The sequence below is a fragment of the Cornus florida genome, unplaced genomic scaffold, assembly GCF_030987335.1.
Source record: "Cornus florida cultivar Cherokee Brave unplaced genomic scaffold, ASM3098733v1 CherokeeBrave_3.0.0_Hap2_Chr05, whole genome shotgun sequence".
Lineage (NCBI taxonomy): Eukaryota > Viridiplantae > Streptophyta > Magnoliopsida > Cornales > Cornaceae > Cornus > Cornus florida.
Window position 1 is genome coordinate 80,061,909 of NW_026775575.1, and position 20,700 is coordinate 80,082,608.

Genomic DNA, 20,700 nt, shown 5'->3' on the forward strand with positions numbered 1-20,700 from the left:
TTCCGTTAATTAAATCACCCCCTCGGATAGTTGAAGGGGGTTTTTTGACAAAAAAAATTAAAAAGGGGCTTAATGCAGTTCACCCTAGTTTTTAAATTGAATTTATATTGATTGCATGGAATTAGTGTTTTAGAATAGGAGAAAATTTAATTTAAAGTTTGAACTAATGTTTTTCCAATTCTATGTAATGGAACATATATATATAAAAAATAAAAATAAAAAAATAAAAAATAAAAACTATGTTTGGTAATATAAAATTGATGCTGAAAAAGTAAAGATACATACACTTACAAATTAATTTATACGAACCCGTACAAACATAGTAAAATTTAAATAAAAAGTAAAGATAATATCTTATTGAATTGGATTTACAAAATAATTTTTGAATTAGATTTATGCTATCTTTCATTGCATGAAACTTGTCCCATGAAATTATAATTGGAGAAAAATTAATTTAAAATTTGAACCACATCAAGTGAGAACATTAATATCTCCAATTCCAATTCCAATTCCAATTATATGCAAGATGACATAATACAAATGTAAACTAGAAAATTTAAAACTATGTACGGTAGATAGAATGAAGTTCGTATCTTAAAATTGATACTTGAAAAATATTAGGACAATTTTACTAATTTTTAATACACCAATTTCATAGTACCGAACACATATTACTTTTTAAGTTTTGAATTTCATAGTATTTGAAATAAAAAAGGTCCAAGTCAGTTCGGGCTATTAATATGCTTGTGGGGCGAATATGGAAGCCCAACCTTACGAGCTACTACGGGAAGGGGCTAAGAGATCAGGCCTTGAGCGTGAGGGTAGGACCCAAGGTCTCTCACTAAAGTTTAGTGGGCCGGGCCGAAACTTCATTAGATGAACCAAACCATTAACTTTCGGACATTTTGCTGACCCTACTTTTATTGTGGGTCAATGCACGTGAAATTGTACGTACTGGGAATGTGTGAAATTTGGACTATTTCGCCGAAATTTTAGACTAAATAATACATAGTACCATACTAGTCTAATTAATACTAGTATTTCTGTCATTTAATTTTAAAATCGAATGTTAGGTCACTTATTTCTAACTTGTCACGGAGTATTACTTTACATGATTGAATTCACGAACCCAGCCTCGCTCATGTCTTCTTTTTTATCATCTCCAACTCAATTACAGATGCTCTGATGTAATAAATTCTTGCTGTAATATGATGTAATTCTTTTTTTAACTATTTAATAATTTTTTTTAATTTTTTTTTACTAATTTTAGATTAAAATTTAAAACAAATATGTTAAAATATATTTAAACTTTATTAAAATTAATTTTCAACATTACTATTTATAGCAGATGCCTCAATAATCCAACAAATTAGTGCTTCTAATAAGTTTTAAAGTGCCAAGCATCGACTATATGCATATATTAGTCTGATTTCTAATATTTCTTACCTGTTAAAAAAAAAAAAAAAAATTATTATTATTATTATTATTATTAATAATTTCAAAATACTTGAATCATATTTTAACTCATTAATTTTATTATTTAAAATTAAATATATTAAAACAAGATTTAAATGCTTGAAAATCTCTACCCGCACTCCTCCAACTCATATTTACTCTCTTTCGTTGATCGCACGTGGTAGAAAAGATAGAGCATCACGTGCTATCTTGTCTTCACTTGATCTGGACCGTCCAGTTATTTGGTTGTATGATTGGATTTGCCGTATTGATGTGGGATGGATAGATGGACGAGACTGTGGTCAACGAGGGTGGTCCACAGTAGAAATATGTGCCACGTGGTATAACGAGAAAAATTGATGTTTAATAACGCAATCATCGCATGGTATAGTCAATGTTAGGTGCAGCTAATAAATTTAAAAATAAAATAAAATAAATAATGGTCAACTCAATTGACGTGATTTGAAATATACAATGGAAAAGTATTTGAAATGTAGAGAACTACTGGAGAAAGTAGAAACACGTCTCTTACGTGTTCAAGAAAATGACAGGATGATGAAACAGGACAGGTGCATTCCAGAATCGCATTCAATTCTTCTAGGTTCTGAATCTTCTGATTTGAAATTCATGGGTTAAAATTATGTTATTTGAATCAAGTTTTTAAAACAAGAGATGTAAAAACTATAAAAAAAAATAAAATAAAAATTCAAATTTGATGTTCTTTTGTTTTTTGTTTGTTTTTTTTTTGGCTTTACTTTGTGCTGGATTTCTAGGCTGAAATGTTTTTTTTTAGGTGTACACAGCTCTGCCCCAATCCACATGTCGTTTTGGGACTTTAACTCTTAATCTTTTATTTTAAAAGGTAAGAAAGTACCACTAGACTATACTACGTAATAGTAATAGGAGCGGCCATGTATGAGATCCGATTAGGCATTAATCCTAATTAGATCCGCATTAATCCAAATCAGATCCCAATTAAAAAAATCTAAATCCTTCATCGATCCGTAAGATAACTGATTGGACCCGGAATAATGGATGGAATCGGATCCACGAATTGTGATTTCCCCAAATAGTCAAATATTGTTATTTCTTAACCATAACTTAATAGATAAAATTTCAATTTATCAATATTAATTCATTATTTAAATAAACATTAAGTAATATATTCTTACAGAGATCATTAATTAATACATTCTTAATATATATATATATATATATATATATATATCACATATTGGATTTCTAATAGCATAATTCAAAATCCAATTCGTAAACTACTAATTTTATATTATTAAATCCAGCAAATCGAATGAGATTGAATCGACTCATGGATTGGTGAATAAAAAACCCACCATTACAAAACCACCACTACATGGTAGTCACCTCTTAGTAAAAAAAAAAAAAAAATTATGTATATCTAAAAGCTAGTAAAGATCAAGCTTTTGAAATATTTAAACGTTATAAGGCTGAAATTGAAAATCAAAAGGAAAAGAAAATAAAAATTCTTCGTAATGCGAGGGGTAGTGAATATGTTTCTAATAATTTTTCTGATTATTGTGAAGAACATGGAATAATACATCAGAAAAGTACACCTTACACTCCACAACTGGAGCCATCTATTTCTTTGTTTATGCTAGTTCTACTTAAAGTATAATGAAATGTCTAGACATATTGGCTTGACAAATAAGTATGTCAATCGGTTACATTAAAGAATATATTTTGTAAGTCATGACTTGGTAGATTTTAACAATATCAAAATCTAGTGAAATATTTACATCTAGTGGAATGAAGGTTGAAACCCTTTTCTTGAAATCACTAATAATGGTAACCCGACTTTGTATTAGAATACCACTAGTCCAAAGTTTAATGGGTAATAACAAGTTACTAATAAGTGATTGTACATGCATTGAAAAACAATTGTACAATGCCCCTTCCAGGATGTTCAGTGCGGACTGCTACGTTTTTTGAGGATGAGTGGTACTCTTAAAGAAGTTCAAACTAATGTGAAGTGTCTACAGTAGCAGGGACACATATTAGAACTTCTCTTATATGAACATAAGAAGTAGTGTCATTTCTAGCAAGGGTTATTTTGGTTTACTCTTATAAATGTTCATGAAACCAGGATGAGCACAAGCCATAATAGTGTTAAATAAATTATGAACATCTCATATAAACTGGATATGATCACGCGTTTGGTATTTTGGGTTTTAACATTAAGGGGACTTGGTTTAAGCTGCGGCCACCATTGTTCTTCGTTAAAACTTTAAAGTGCTTACAGTAATTGAAGGTTTAAATCGAGAGATACCTTCTTGTATACGTGATGATATTACAATAATTTTGACTAGTAGTTATATATTACAATATAGTGGGGGATTGTTGAATATATTGTAAAATATATATGGATGAATATATGGAGTGAGAAGAAGGCAGTTAAGTGAATGTACCAAAAGTCACGTCTCGAGTTTGTACCCATAGTTATGCCTGTTGGATTCCTACAAATAGATATAACTTTTGAATTGGAACTAAAAGTTATAACCTCTGCACCAAGAGTCATGTCTGTTGTATACATCCTACATACTTTATAAATAGAGGTGGCTAATTCAGATTTGATATAAGAATATAATCTTTAATATATTCTCTTTTACTCTATATTCAGTCATTCTTATAACAGTTTCAACAGAGTGTTCAAGGGAATTCTTTTGTATTGCTAACCGCGGATTCCGGCTTTGTTGTATCCTGGAGGTGTTTTGCTATGGAACCCGATAACAAACTCAATTAGAGTGGGGGCAAATAACACATTAAGAAAAGTGACTACACACCTCAAAACTACAAATTATTCTTTCTTCTTTAATTCCGTGTATTTGTCTCAACGCAAAACCACCATTACATGGTAGTCACCTCTTAATAATAATAATATTTTTTTAAAATTTGGAGATTATTAATTTTTAAATTATCTTTAAATCTTGCAAACTACTTTTTGCTAGTTCGTAAACAAATTAAAAAACTATTAACTAATACAATGCTTATATCACATTAAACACAAAACCTACTTTTGTAACCACCAATTATTTATTTATCTGATTTGTTATTGATGTATGTATGTAAGCAAATTTGCCTTTAAAAAAAAACTTCCTTTTTGACGAAAAAGAAATTTAATTTGTGATTGCATAGTAATAAAAAAAAAATACTTTCTTTTCTGTTATTAAAATATTGGAGTGTCTAGTAATACTATAATGTAATAATAATAGAAGTGGCAGATTACTAACATCAAAACAACTTTTATTTGTTATTAAATCATTTATTATGGATAGCCGCATCCGGTGTTGAACCTCTGCTCCCTCCCCCCTTCCGTCCACATTTTCTCCTGTTCACACCCTGCCCATCTTCTAGACGCGAACTCTCTCTCTCTCTCTCTCTCATTTAAAAAAAAAATTTCAAAGCACGTTGAACGAGTTGAAGATTTCAGACTCGGTAAACATTCCTGACTCGGCTCTGAATCTGATATTCAACTTCAAGAATTAGCTCTTTAAGCTACATCGTCTGATCATTTCTTTGTTGTGTATTAACTTTTGGAGTTTGTTTTCTCTCTCTCTTAGTTTGTTGCAGAGTAAATGGCGTTGGTCACTACCAGAGGAAGAACAACAGACCTCCAAATGTCCAAGAAATGGAAAGAGAGAGAAACAAGTCCCGAACGGAACAAAGTCTGGATTGAACCTCCAAATAAGGTTAAGGCCGAGACAAAAGTCCCTGTTGTTTACTACCTCTCGAGAAACGGCCATCTCGATCACCCTCACTTCATCGAAGTCCCCCTCTCCTCCTCCCAAGGTCTCTTTCTCAGAGGTAACAAAACCACAACTGATAAACTAAATGGGAAATTTTTTTATTTTTTATTTATATATATATATATATATATTTTCTTGCATTTTCTCGGCAACCAAATGGAGCTTTACACCTCATCTTCCCAAATCAAATTGATTACTAGTTTAATCGGCGCCTTCTTTGAATCTCTCTGTTTTTCAGATGTCATCAATCGCTTGAACTCGCTCCGTGGACAAGGCATGGCTACCATGTATTCCTGGTCTTGTAAACGGTATACTTCACTTATTCTGTTTTTAAAATCCTATATATATATATATATATATATATATATATATATATAGTTTCTGTTCCTGATTTTGAATTTTTTGATTCAGGAGCTACAAGAATGGATTCGTATGGCATGATCTTTCCGAAAACGATTTCATCTACCCAGCACATGGTCAAGAGTATGTTCTCAAAGGATCGGAGCTTCTTGAAGGTAATTTGATCTCCAAATCTGATGAAACAGTGTCTTCGGGCTCAAAAAACTCTTTCCTGGAGAGTCGAAAATCCGAAGAAATTTCCGATTCTCCATTGGTCAGGCATAGGAGGAACCAGTCATTGAGCGCGATCGATGTTCACGAGTACAAAGTCTACAAGGCCGATTCCACAGGCGAGTACGCCGGAAGGGCCGCCGCCGACGCGTCGACACAGACCGACGACAGACGACGCCGGCGAAGAGCCATCAGAGACGAAGCACCTGAGAAGGACAAGAAAAGCGAAGAAACGTGTCAGAACCAGAGCACAGAGCTAAGCAGAGACGAGATCACTCCACCGCCGTCCGATTCGAGTCCCGAATCCCTAGAAACGTTGATGAAATCCGAGGGCAGGCTCACACTGTGCGCGTCCGGAGAAGTCGACGACGATCGGACGGTGAGTAGCCATCCAAGTGGACGGATGAAGGCGTCTTCAGTTCTGATGCAGTTGCTTTCCTGCGGTTCGGTCTCGTTCAGGGATTGTGGGCCCGGGTATGGAAAGGATCAAGGGTTTTCGTTGATCTCGTACTACAAGACGAGGGTGCCACGTGGTGCCGGGTCGAATCGGGTCGGGAAGGAGGCCGAAGAAGCTTTGGGGGAAAAGGAAAACCCTAGAAAGGTTATGGTGGAGGACAAAGAGTATTTCAGTGGGAGCTTGATAGAGACAAAGAAGGACGAATTTCCAGCTCTGAAGAGATCCTCCTCTTATAACGCAGAGCGGTGAGTCTCTCTCTCTCTCTCACACACACACTATTCTTAGTTACAGATGCATCTGCCTTGCACACAGTGATTCACGTGGACATTTTGTTTGATTCTCATCCTACAGTTTGATACACCACATGCACAAGTAATATGCATTTTGGGGTTTCATAGCCTTATTTGTCATTTGTGCACTTAATGCGTGTCTTGGGAAAAAAACTCAAATTGACTCTGTTTATAGTAAAACAAAATTAAACCTCAAAGATATAATATAAAAATACCTCTTGGCAGGCACTAGACAATAATGTTGTCAAAGTGGTCATTAATTTTAGCAATTTATTCTTAGTTTATTCTTAATTATTTAGAGATTAATAATATTTGTAAAGTGAAAAGCCTTAGCTGACTTCTTTTCTTGGGAGTGATCAATGGGTTACATGGGTTTATTATATAGATGTTGAAAATATATATCTTTTAACTCAGTTTTTAAAGTTTGTATATAATTGTCAATCGAACTAACTTTTTTGTTTTTTTTAAGTGCCATTTCTCGTTTTTCAGTTCTCTGAATTCAAAAAATTATTTTTAAAAACTGAACCAAACAACAGATTTGCTATTTTCAGAAGATCAATTGTCTCTTAGGAAGAAAACTGCTTATTCAACTGTATTTTAGTTTTTACAAATAGATGTACTCTTTAAGAATTAAATACATAATGAAATTGTATTTCTTTTATTTATTTATTTATTTTTATCTCATTTGAATTTGGCATTGATCTTTGGACCACTTTTTGAGTCTTGACAAAAAAAAGGCAAAAAGAGGACCTATTAAACTTTCCCTTGTTTCCTTAGCTAGCATAGACTTTGTTAAAGTACCACACAGTGTACCAGTAAGTTTGTTCCTCCAGTTATAATCACCACATGAACTCCACATCGTCCAATCAATTCCGGGGCGTATCTTCACTTTTCCTTCTGCACCATGGAGGGTGGGACCCACATGGAAACTATGCAGATGGGGAATTCAATTTTGGCAGCAATAAGGACAACCATATGAAGCTGTCTTAATGTCAACAGCTCATTTGGGGCTTCTAAAGTGCTTTCTCGTGAAATTCAATTGATTTTTCATCACACACACATTTTATTGTTTACTTGCTTAATCTTTCAGGGGAAAAAGAAACAGTGGTTTCTTTATTGTAATGGTTTCATTCAAATTTAATGGTTTCATGTTCAAAAAAATGTATTATAAATACTTGGCCAAACCATAGGAGATATATCCTCTTTATATATGAAATTTCACGAAAAAATGAGCTCTATGAAGCTTCTTGAATTGTACTACTACCTTTTTTAGGATTTAGATTTCTTGCGGCCATTTTTGACACCGACCATTACACGATGTGCAGCAATTGGGGGGGCGGGGGGGGGGGGGGGGGGGGGGTCATTTCTAAGCTTTCTTCTGCATCATGGCAGGGTCTGTCTAAATAATGTCATTCCCGGCAAGTGGCATCACAGTTTCATGGTCGAGTCATAAGGGGTTTGATCAATCTAAATGTGTGGCGTGTAAGGTTTTCATAAAATGTTAAACAGAGGATTATGGATGAAAATGATGCCTTTTTATCTCGAGTTTCAATTTTTTAAAATAGATTATACATTCCTGGATATGGTAGGTATTTTCATCAAAATTTTCTTAAGTAGTTATAGTTGGAGCTCTGTTAGAATATTTATTGCTTGCTCCGTTTGTGGTAGTGCCTAGTGGTTTATGTCTAGAAGAAACAGATATCAGAATTATTCAGCCATGGCTTTCAAGTTCAAAAGCAATGATTTTCTTAAGGAGCATTTCATGGGGTTTTCCAATGAAAAGATTTAGATCATGAATGTTGGGATCATCAAACTTATGGTGGTAAATTACTTCTGACGAGTTAACCATGTGTATAGGTTTCGGTGTTAAAAATTAAAATAAGTAATTCCCATGTCATGCTTAATTTGCTCCAATTTTCTTGATTGCATATATATGAACACAATCTTGAAGACATTCCTCATTTTTATTAATTCCTGGTAAGAAATTAATTTATGTGGCTGTAAGCAACGGGACCTTAAGCAGATGCAGTAGCTAGCATTCAAAAGCAGCCCACATGAGCACAAAATATTCCAGTTGTGCATTTCAACTAATTTCTTCACATGTCACGTGATACATATATATATATATATATATATACACACACACACACACACACACACACACACACTTTTGATTTACTTCATTACTCATGGATTGATCTTTTCAGGTGCTCGAAATTGGACCTTATCGAGGAGATAGACGGAGTAAAGGCAAGGTGCATACCGAGGAAGCCGAAGACGCGGTCCAAAAAGGAAGGCAACAATGACATCTCCTGTAATGCTGCTGATAGTCAACAGGTAGCAAAAGAGTAGTGGTCCAACTTTAAGCCTAGAAGAACAATAGAAGAAAAATAGTAGTATCATTTTTCTGTGTCCCAAAGTCGTAATGTGTAATTGTAATTGCAGTGTAGGAGAGATCAAAATGCAAAAGAAAACAAAAAATTGTAATGAAATAGATGGTATTAGTAATGTAGGCTAAATTTGTGCAGTTAATTACTTGCAGTTCATGACACAGTGGCACCTACGTTCAAAGAAAAAATGAAAGGGGCATTTTTGTTCATTTTTGAGTTTGTGAACTATATTTTCTCTCATGGGTTTGTGATTGCAAATTCTTTACAAAGAAAAAGTAGTTGGGTTAGAATTTAGATTCTTTTCTTATTTTTTTTTATCCCAGTCACAGCTTTAATTTTCTTAAATAATTAGCATAAATAAAAATACATTCTCAAGTATATATTTTCTTAAAACACAGTTTCTGTTATCTGGCTTTTAAGAGTTGTTTTTAAAAAACTGAATTTAGCAGACCTAATTTTCAAAACTAACTCATTTTAAAATTTTTTTGGGTTAGGCAAGTGTTATGGGCATACACAAATGTCCACAAAAGGACTCAAACTATAGGCGCTACTGGCCCACTGACTCAATTTGTGTAACATAGTCAACTCAAAATTATCTCAAAATTAACTTTAAATTGGTATTAAATCCTATGGAAAATTACAGTTTCATGGTTAGAGATCTAAAAGTATTCATGCTTTATAGTTTTTATCATTTTATCCATTTGCTCAATTAATCTGTGAATGTATATTCTCCTTTTTCTTTTTCATTTTTTTTTTTTTTTTTTTTTTTACTAAACAATCAACTCAAGTATAACATTGCTTCTTATTTATATATATATTTTTCAGTAAACAAATTCTTTGAACAAAAGAACGGTACAAGGAGGACAGCGGCCCAACAAGCCGGCAATCCACAAGCCCAAAGAAAAATAACACCAAACAAAATAACCCAAGGCACAGAACAACACCAAAGCTAGCCCACTACTCTATCACCACCGTCACCAGGTCAACATTGCTTCTTATTTATCCACAAATTCATTCAATATTTTCATTAAATCGGTTGAACTTATATTTAATTATAATTTCTTGAGTGATTCTTACAAATTATTTAAATTCTCATGTGAAAAAACTAAAAAAAATAATTCAATTGTGCTTAAACATCACAATAATATCGTTTCCAATTTTTTTTTTTTTTAATTGGTCAAACTAGTATTTAATTAAAATACAGAAAACCCCATCGACTTGTCATCTTTTCCAATAAACCTCTTCGCCTAATTTTTTATCAAAGAACCCTTTCGACTTGTAACCCTTTCCAATAAATCTTCCTCATCTAATTTTTTTTTTCTTTTACCAAAGAACTCCTCTCAACTATCTAAGGAGATAAAAAAGTTGATATTTGGATCAAAATGCTCTTTTATTTAAATCTTAATTTTTTCAAACTTTAAAAATTCATATCTCACAAACCGTACATCCAAATATTACAAATAATATATGCACAAAAAGCTTATAAAACAAGGATTCCAAAAATATAAGATTTGTTTAACAAAACTTCATAACCAGAGAGAAATAGACAATATAAAAATCTATTGCAACAATCTTATTTTATTTTATTTTTTATAAAATACTCGGGTCATTTGCAAAAAAGAAAATTCATATTGAGCATAACATATAAAAAAATTAGCCCCAATAGAGACCGAATATTCATTTTTATTTTATTTTTTAAAAAGTGAGTCTATAAAATAATGAAAATACTTTTGATGCAAAGTATGATGTCTCGTGAAATCGATCTTTGTTGGGACTAAATTTTTTATATATTTGGCTCTATATATAAATGAATAATTTTGAAAATTTTCTTGTAAATATCTCGAGTATTTTATTTTTAAAAAATAAAAAAAGATTGTTAGAGTAGATTTTTAGATTGTCTATTTCTCTCTGATTATGAAGGTTTGTTGTACAAATCTTATATTTATGAAATCCTTATTTCGTAAGTTTTCCTTGCATATATTATTTATAATTTTTAAATGTACGGTTTGTGAGATATGAATTTTTGAATTTCGGACAAACAGATTAGTGGCCTAGCGGTACCAAGCCCTTACTTTTCAAAAGAAGATTAGGAATTCAAGCCTCAGTGAAGGCATGGGTGTGTGAGTACTAACTAAGGATTTTTTTTTTTTTTTTTTTTTTTTTTGAAGTTCGAAAAAATTAAGATTTAAATAAAAGGGCATTATAATTCAAATATCAACTCTTTTACCATATTCAGATAGTTGATGGGAGTTCTTTGGTAAAAAATAAAACAAGAGGTTTACTAAAAAATGTTACAAGTCCAGGGGTTTTTTTTGTACTTTATCCAAAAAATAATAACTCCTTTTAGTACAGAGGTGCAACTTGGTTGGGTAACCTGAATCCAACCCGATTTTTCGCGTGTTTGAATAATTATTTTTACAATTATGATTGGTCGAGTGTTGAAAAGTTCCAACTTAAATTCTAATATTATTTTCGTATATATATTATTTAAATACATTATATAATATTTAAATTATGATCACCTTTTTTCATTTTCAATTTTTTTTTTAAAAAATATTAACAGGTCAGTGGCTTAGTGGTACCCGATTCTTACTTCCTAAAAGAAAGTTAGATGTTCAAATCTCGGTGAAGGTACGCGTGTGTGAGTACTAACTAAAAAAAAAAAATTTAAAATCTTAATTTATTGTATGTTAACGATATTGAGAAACTAATTTTTTAAGAACTTGTTTGAAATTTATTAAAATTTACTTTTAAATATTTTTGTGTTCATGGAATAATTTATTTACAATTAACTCAAAATTGCATTAAATTAAATTTTTAGTGTGGAGATTGTTCATATGGCCGAGTAGCTCAAACTAACCAGACTTTCTAATCAGAATTCTCAACCCAATCGAGTTGCAAAATCCTAACGATGATTGGGCTTGGGTTTGCTGGTTAAAGTTAAAGATCTACTTAGAGTTTGATTAACATTGAACATTTTATAATGTCGGATTGGGCTATTATACACCAACTCGCTCAACTTGCCTGTCTTGCAGCCCTAATCCCAGCACTGTAAAAACGTCACCAACTCATAGTTTTTCGGTTCTCAAATTTTAGGGTTTTGACAATGAGTGGCCAGAGATTAACGATGTCCTTCTTGGACAAGCTACCCGAAGAACTCTTGACTGAAATCTTCACAAGATTACCGATCAAGGCTATCGTGCACCTCACATGCGTTTGCAAATCATGGAACGTTCTAAGAACCCTAATTTCATCACAGCACACATCAATCGAACTACTGCAGACAAGAAGAAGACTCAATTACTACTCAGGTACCGCTCTCACGCTGACCAGAAAGATCACTACTCAGTACGTTTCGATGACGAAACATTTGATGAATGTATGACTCTCGACAGTTCTTATAATATGTTGTCACACCTTTATTACAGTCTAGTGGGTTCATGTAAGGGGTTGATTTGTTTGCGCAACAACGCTGGTGTTGTTGTTTGGAACCCGGCAATTAGAAAGACCCTGCGTCTTCCGAAGCCCCCTAGTTCACTCTCGGATCGTCGATTTCCTTGTACCGTTCTTGTTGGGTTTGGATTCAATTCTTGTACTAATGACTTCAAGGTTATTAGAATGTTTCAGTTTTTGGATTTGGACACGGAGATTTTTATGGTTCCACCTGTGGCTGAGGTTTATGAGATAAGCACTGGTTTGTCGAGAGCCATTAGTGCTGTTCCTCCATATAACATGTCTAGTGGGAAAAAAAGTTGTTCCTATTATGATGAGAGTGTTTTTGTTAAAGGGGCTTCTCATTGGCTATTAATTGAGAATCCCAACTCGATTTTGTCGTTCGATATGGCTTCTGAGGTTTTTCGCGAGGTGATGTTTCCAGCTAGTGTTGCTAACGAAACTGCCATGTCAATTTCGATTTTCAGAGAATCTCTATCTCTGTTCACTTATGATAGAGATTTATGGGAATATTGTATATGGGTGATGAAAGAGTACGGTGTAGTGGAGTCTTGGACGAAATTATTCACTATTGGACGACAAATAGGCAGAGTTTTGGGACTGAGGAAAACTGGTGAAATTCTTGTGGCAAAGGTGGCGCTGCTTTCATTCGATTTCGGGAGGGAGCTGGTTTCATTTGATCCAGTGAACAAGCAACAAGTCAATCTTGGAATTCGTTGGTCTCAATGCTCGCCTCGTTTGGATACTTATATGGAGAGCCTTGTTTTACTTGATCGGAAATATTAAGGCATGTTGAACCGTGCATACAGTTTCAGAATTTTTTTTTTTTTTTTTTTTTTTTTTTTTTTTTTTTTTTTTTAAGTTGTATTCGGTAGTAGAAGAAGAAAGATTGTGGCATTTTTTTTAAGATTGCTGAAGGATTAGGAAGCAAAGACAAATAGGAAGGCAGACAAGGTTTATACTTCCCATTATCTTTTTTTTTTCACAAATTCTTAATTAAGGCGGAAATTAAGTCACTACAACGTACGGCATTGTCTGTGCCGGGTACGTGAGGAGGGAAGACAGGTTAAGAATGACACTAGATTTTTATAGATTTTTAAAATTTTGTTCTTACATAGTATTTGAAAAGTTGTAGATCCGGAAATGAATAGTTATGAATATGTGGGATTTTATGTGGCAATCAAATTTATCTACCAATGTTACTTCTGAATGGGTTCCCATGCTAATTTAAGGTTCAAGATTAAAAAGGCGATTATTTATTGTACAAGTCTTGTTATTTTGTAAGTATTGAGATGCCAGTTGTGTTTTTTTAGAGAATGTTCAAATTCGGTATTATTATGATTTTGATTTCTTATACTTGAAACAAAAAGTTTTTAAAAATTGAATCTATATTGTGATTATGGATACTTGATACGTTGGGGTTATACTTATGAATTTGTGATTTAATTGACCGTATATTTTTGTGTTATGGGGTTGTGATATTGTGATTTTTCAATGTTATTTGGTGGAATTTAATCTTACTCATTGATATCTAATCTTTCATGACTGGAAGGGAGGCTTTGGTATTTTTCTTTGTAGAGAATCGTCTCCCTGCTGTTGTATATGTAAAAGGGATAGAGTACTCTTAAGGATCTTTTAAAGTATTGTCAAGGTATTCTAAGGCCTATTCATCAATCAGGTAAAATTGTTTAATCCCCTCTTTAATTTGTTGATAATGTCTCCTTTCTCAAAATTGTGAAAACATCCTTACAAAAAGCAAGTTCAATTATACATCAGAACAACTTGGATGATGCATTAGCAATCTGAGAAGTAATGAAGAATGGCTTGTTAGTTTTTACTTCCCGGAAAAAAAAAAAAAAAAAAAAAAAAAAAAAAAAAAAAAAAAAGAAAGCCCCTTTAATCATGGATAATAAATGAAATTTTCAGTTCCCAGAACAAATGGAAACTGAAGCTCATTGTATTTAGTTATTAGTCATTTTTTGTGTAACAGATCAGATTTATGAGAGATAGCGAAGTAACAGATCAAAATGCCTAGACCCATTTTGCTCAACTACATTTATTTTCAGGGACGCTTACATAGTTTAGAAAAAAATTGAACTGAAATCTTGAGTTTTGGATCTTATTACAGATGTCAATATATGTATATTTTTATGTAGAGTTAAGTGTAAAAAACTACACCAATAATAAATTGACATGTGATCGTTGAGTACCAAATCAAAGATGGTGGGTTGTTATTTACTTATCAAATTAGAGATAGTGATTGATTACCATGATTTGGTAATTAAAATAAAACGTGTACATTTATTATTGGTTCACAATAACCGTGAGTATATTGTAGGTCCATTAACTAATAAAGACATAAGTATTGTTCTTTTTTTAATATTATTTCATTTTATTGACAAGAGGGTTTTAATATCTTTTTATGCGAACAGAGGAGTAATTGTACCAAATTAATAATATAGAACCATGTAAACCAATAATAAATTTACATGTGATCATTAATTTCCAAATCAAATATAGTGGGTAAATATTCACTTACTAAATTAGAGATAGTAATTTGATTACCATCTATAATTAGTAATTAAAATAGGACGTGTCCATTTATTATTGGTTGTCCTTAAAAAGAAATCAGGCAATGTAAAAAATCAGGTGAGTATGCTGTAAATATTGTCCTTACAAAAATCAGACAATGTAAAATTACCATTTTAGGCAATTTCCTTTGATTCAGTGTTCAGAGCACTCATTCTCACTCTTGGCAAATGCAGGAGGATTAATTTTGGAATATCAACTTACCAAAAAATATATATACATATTTGGCCTAAAGCCACAGCCTAAATCCACTCTTTCCTATTGTCCGTTGCATCTTCTCCACCTCTCTATCGTCTCAGTAGAGGTGCTTCGACCGACTGTCACTCCCGCGCCGGACAGCCACACCAACCAGTCAACCTGCGATGGACATCCACCATCCTTATCTCGATGTTCGTCGCATCTCCTCCACCTCTCCAGTGCAAGTTAGCATTTAGCACCAAGATCAAAACCCTAGCCTATGGCCGATGCATCACCATCATGTCAAAAAAAATTCCTTCAAGATCTTCGTCAACTGTGTCATCATCGGTGTCACCATCTTCATCTTCTGGCAAAACGGCGCCGTGGTTGCCATTGCATTGACCTAACCAGTCTCAACATCTATGCGCGAAGATCTAACCGTATACATGCACTGCACGAGCTCATCACTCTGATCTTCGGTGGCCAATACCCTTCACCGTCGGCAACCATAACCTGCTGCACTCCCTTCGCCCTCTTCTTCACTATCGACAACCATAAGCCTGAACTGATTGTTAAGCCATGGTTGCCGAAGCTCTGTAATCTTGCCGGCTTTGTTTACCGGCAATCAACAATCCACTGCTAGCACGATCATCGTCGGAGGCGTCGACTTACACCTTCGCTGAACGCACTGTGATGCACCACTGGTTGTGATGAGGGGCGTAAGAGAGAAGCAGTCTCTTAGAAAATGGTAGAATAAGAAGAGAAAAGGGCAAATTAGAGTTTTTAAATTAATTTTGACCAAAAAGTGGTTAGGAGGGTTTATTTGCACATTTTTTAAATTTTATGAACTGAAATACATATTTTCAAAAAGAAATGACCATTTGTGTACAAAACATCTAACTATATATATATGTAAGGATTTAGGTGGTTATTGATTGATTTATTGATCAGTTCTCACATAAGAAAATTAAATCCACTTATAGATGGTAAATGGTGGACACTTAACCAGGTGAGCTATATGTAATCGCCATCTTCTTCTCTGCAAATGCTCAAATTCATGGTGGATTTGAATTCAATATGTATGACTAAAAATTGGCAAAATAAAAGATAAATAATCATTACTATTGAAAGTCTAAAATCTACCACATTTGAATTCAAAGGACAGATCAAAATCCTCAATTGGGAAGATGGCGATTATATATATATATAAACATACATTATGGTTATTCTAATAAATATAAGATCCAAGACTTGATCCCAAGTACCACTCACAAACAATACCTCAATACTAATAAATATGTACAATATACAAAGAAATTATACAAAAAAAAAAACTGAGAAGAAAATGACAACTTCAAGATTTTAAGAGTAAATTTACATATATTTGAAGGAAAAGAGAGAAATAGACATTAGAAAAGAGAGAGAGACTTTTAGAGATAACATTAAGGGTTGAAGCGTAATTTCTCACATACTAAAGTATAGGGTTAAAGTTAGGGGTGGCCACATATCTGATCGGATTAGATATCAATCCTGATTCGATTCAGTCCCAATTAATTGAAAAAATCTGAATGCGCCACCAATATGTGAAATGACAAATTAGATCGGATCGAATCCGATCAGATCTACGGATTGGGATTTTTCCAAATAACCTAATATGATATTATTACTTTTCAACTTATCAATATTAATTCATTTATTCAAATGATCATTAACTAATTTTAATCTAAAAGATCATTAATTATTTCATTCTTTATATATATGTATATAAGTCACGGATGAGATTGGCTAGATATTTCGCCCTTGATTTTGTCGTTCGATATGGCTTCTGAGGTTTTTCGCGAGGTGATGTTTCCAGATGGTGTTGCTAACAACACTGCCATGTCAATTTCGAATTTCGGAGAATCTCTATCTCTATTCAGTCGTGATGGAGAAATTTCGGAATATTGTGTATTGGTTATGAAAGAGTATGGTGTAGTGGAGTCTTTGACCAAATTATTCACTGTTGGACGACAAATAGGCAAAGTTTTGGGACGGAGGAAAACTGGTGAAATTCTTGTGGCAAAGAGTAAGGGGGAGCTGTTCGTATTCGACGAGTGGGATCTGGTTTCATTTGATCCCGTGAACAGCAAGAAGTCAATCTTGGAATCCGTTGGTCTCAATACTCGTCTCATTTAGATACTTATATGGGGAGCCTTGTTTTACTTGATCGGAAATATTCAGTAGTAGAAGAAGAAAGATTGTGGCATTTTTTTTAAGATTGCTGAAGGATTAGGAAGCAAAGAAAAATAGGAAGGCAGACAAGGTTTTTACTTCCCATTATCTTTTGCTTCACAAATTCTCAATTGAGGTGTAAATTAAGTCACTACCGGAAGACAGGTTAAGAATGACACCAGATTTTTATACAATTTTAAAATTTTGGGTGTCCCGTTCCTAGAATAAATGGAAACTCAAGCTCACTACAATTAGTAACAAAGTAACAGATCAAAATGCCCAAACTCATTTTGCTCAACTACATTTCTTTGCAGGAAAGCTTGTCTAGTTTAGAGAAGATTCTAGCTGTTTAAAAAAAAAAAAAAAAAATTGAAATGAAATCTTGAGTTGTTGCCTCTCATCACTGACATCAATTTATATATATATTTACATATTACTGTGTAAGGATTTGAGATGGTTATTGATTGATTCCTATATGAGAAAACTAAATCTAAATTGGAGGCGATCACCTAATGGCAAATACACTCTCAATCACACCATCGAATCCTTAGGCATGCCTGTCCCCTGCTCCGTGATACCAGTTGGTTTGGACTCAATGTCCATCCCTAGACACACAGTGCATTAATCTTTGGTTAGCTGTACTCAATAGACTACCTAGCTACCCTCGACTGCCATTCAGTGGCTTACAAACATATCCCAAATCATTGCTCACTGTGTCTCATCCGAAGAATCCCTGAACGATCTATTCTTCTCATGTTCTTTTACATCTCCGATATGGTCTCACATTCAGAACACTTGTAGTCTTTGTTATTGGTGGTCCTTGTTTAGACCTGGGTTAGTTTTTGGGTTGATCTTGTGTTGTTCAGGCTTTGGCCTCTTGTATATACTGTACATTTTCTTTTTAATCTACGACTATAAAATTGCTTGATACTTAACCTACTGGTAATCGCCATCTTCAACTATGCATGGTGGGTTTGAATACAATATGAATGACTAAAACGTGGCATAATAAAAGGAGTAATACTTGCATCTTGCGCAGGGAGGATGAAGTTCATCCTCCTGCTGACGTGGCCACCTCTGAGAATGACACCTGTCCAAAACTTAAAAACTGCATTTAGATGGGCAATGCACATTTTTGCGAGTTAAACCCGTTTCCCTCAAATCTCACACGTATCTACTCTCTCTCTCTCTCTTTCTTTGTCTCTTTTCTGTTCATGAGAACCGTGGAGAGAAACGGCAATGCAAGAGTCCGGCAGAGATGAGGACGGTGAAGGACGGTTCTTGGAGGATCTTGGATCTGTGAGCGAGTTGGCGGTGTGGGGGAGAGCTCGGAGGTGGCGCCGTCAAAGAAGAGGTTTTCTTGGAAGAGGAATAGGGTTCTGGAGTGGTGTGAACAGTCGCAGCGGAGCTGAGGGCGAGAATAGCAGAGAGCAGCGGCAGAAGGCGACGTGTGCGTGATACTGAGGGTGACGCGTGAACGTGACGTGCCCCTGTTGTTGGTGCGAGTAGATCTGACGCCCTATCGCTGTAACTCCGACGGCAGCGACGAGGTTGGTTCACGGCGACGACAAGTTCATGATTAGTGGCGCACGACGGTGGTGACCATGGCCATGACGATTTTTGGAGATAGTGGTGTACCTGTATTTGGTGATTCAATAGTTGCACATTTGGTCTGAAATATTTGGTTAATTCTAGATTAATTTTGTTGTTGAAGGTTTTTGATCAGTGAAGTTGGCAAATTTAGAGTGAAAATACTTGTCAGAATTGCTCTTTTCGTCCAAAGGAAGATCTAGTTATGTACAAAGAGGTAAAAAAAATTGATTCCAAAAAATAATAATAATAATACGCCGGTGTAGTAGATCCTCTCCACCATATCCTCCTCCGCATCTTCAATTTCTTTCTCTGCCTTCCCTTTTATTTGGATCGCATTATTTTTTATCTTAATCTCCAGTCACTCTTTTTTATGTTCCATTCGCTCCATCAAAATCATTTGAATAACTATATATATATATATATATATATATATATATATATATATATATACACACACACACTAGTAAAAGACACGCGCGATACACGTGGTGAATATTTAATTTGTGGTAAAATTTTGGTAATTTGTATTAGAATTTTATAAAAATTATTTAAATATATCCTTATCTAATGTGATAATGTTTTATTGTAAATAAAATAAATAATTTATGGTAGAATTTTATATAAATAATTTATTTTCTTTAAATATGTATATCCTTATCTAATTAGATTTTTTTTTATTAAAAAACTCATAATAAAAGATAATTTGTAGTAGAGTTTTAAAAAAATTATTTTATTTTTTATACCAATTATTAAATATTTTTTATATTAATAATTCTTGTCTAGTTATATTATATTTTATTAAAAAATTCATAATAAATACATAAATAGGTAATTTTTATTAGAATTTTATATAAACTCTTTTAAAAAAATATTTTATTTTCTTTAAAAATATTTTATTTTTTATACCAATTATTAAATATTTTTTATATTAATAATTCTTGTCTAGTTATATTATATTTTATTAAAAAATTCATAATAAATACATAAATAGGTAATTTTTATTAGAATTTTATATAAACTCTTTTAAAAAAATATTTTATTTTCTTTAAAAATATCGTTGTCTAATTAGATTTCCTTCATCAAAAAAACTCACAATAAATAGATAAAAACAAGTTATATGTATTAGAGTTTTAAAGAAAATAAAATAGATAATTTATGGTAGAGTTTTATAGAAATTATTATATTTTTTGAAAATCTATTTATAATAAATAAATAAATAGGTAATTTGTGTTACAGTTTAATAGAAATTTTTTAAAAAAGACTTTTTATATCAATTAATAAATATTTTTTTATATTAATAATTATTGTCTAATTAAATTTCATTTTATTAAAAAAATCATAATAAATAGGTAATTTGTGTTAGAGTTTTATAGAAACTCTTTTCAAACCTCTTTTTATATTAATTAATAAATATTTTTTTTATCTTAATAATGCTTGTCTAATTAGATTTTCTTTTATTAAAAAAACTCATAATAAATAGATAAATCGGTAATTTGTGATATAGTTTAATAGAAACTCTTTTAAAAACTCTTTTTAGATCAATTAATAAATAATTATTTATATTAATAATACTTATCTAATTAGATCTCATTTTATTAAAAAACACTTAATAAATATATAAATAGAAAATTTGAGTTAAAATTTTATAGAAACTCTTTAAATATTATATCTTTGTCTACTGTAATAGAGTTTTATTGAAAATAAAATTTGTGATTTGTGATAGAGTTTTACAA

The 20,700-nt window shown here is 32.7% G+C and overlaps 2 protein-coding genes across 2 annotated transcripts; both read left to right on the plus strand.

Annotated features, from left to right (window-relative positions):
• The first annotated feature begins 4,762 nt into the window (after positions 1-4,762).
• LOC132307057 (protein SOSEKI 5) lies at positions 4,763-9,183 on the plus strand. Its single transcript, XM_059804714.1, has 5 exons — positions 4,763-4,926; positions 5,052-5,295; positions 5,476-5,545; positions 5,649-6,509; positions 8,762-9,183. The coding sequence occupies exons 2-5, from the start codon at positions 5,067-5,069 to the stop codon at positions 8,904-8,906; spliced, it is 1,305 nt and encodes a 434-aa protein (XP_059660697.1). The 5' UTR covers positions 4,763-4,926; positions 5,052-5,066; the 3' UTR covers positions 8,907-9,183.
• Positions 9,184-12,169: 2,986 nt separating this feature from the next.
• LOC132309542 (F-box protein CPR1-like) lies at positions 12,170-13,183 on the plus strand. The gene has a single exon (XM_059807838.1). The coding sequence runs from the start codon at positions 12,170-12,172 to the stop codon at positions 13,181-13,183; it is 1,014 nt and encodes a 337-aa protein (XP_059663821.1).
• The last annotated feature ends 7,517 nt before the right edge of the window (positions 13,184-20,700 follow it).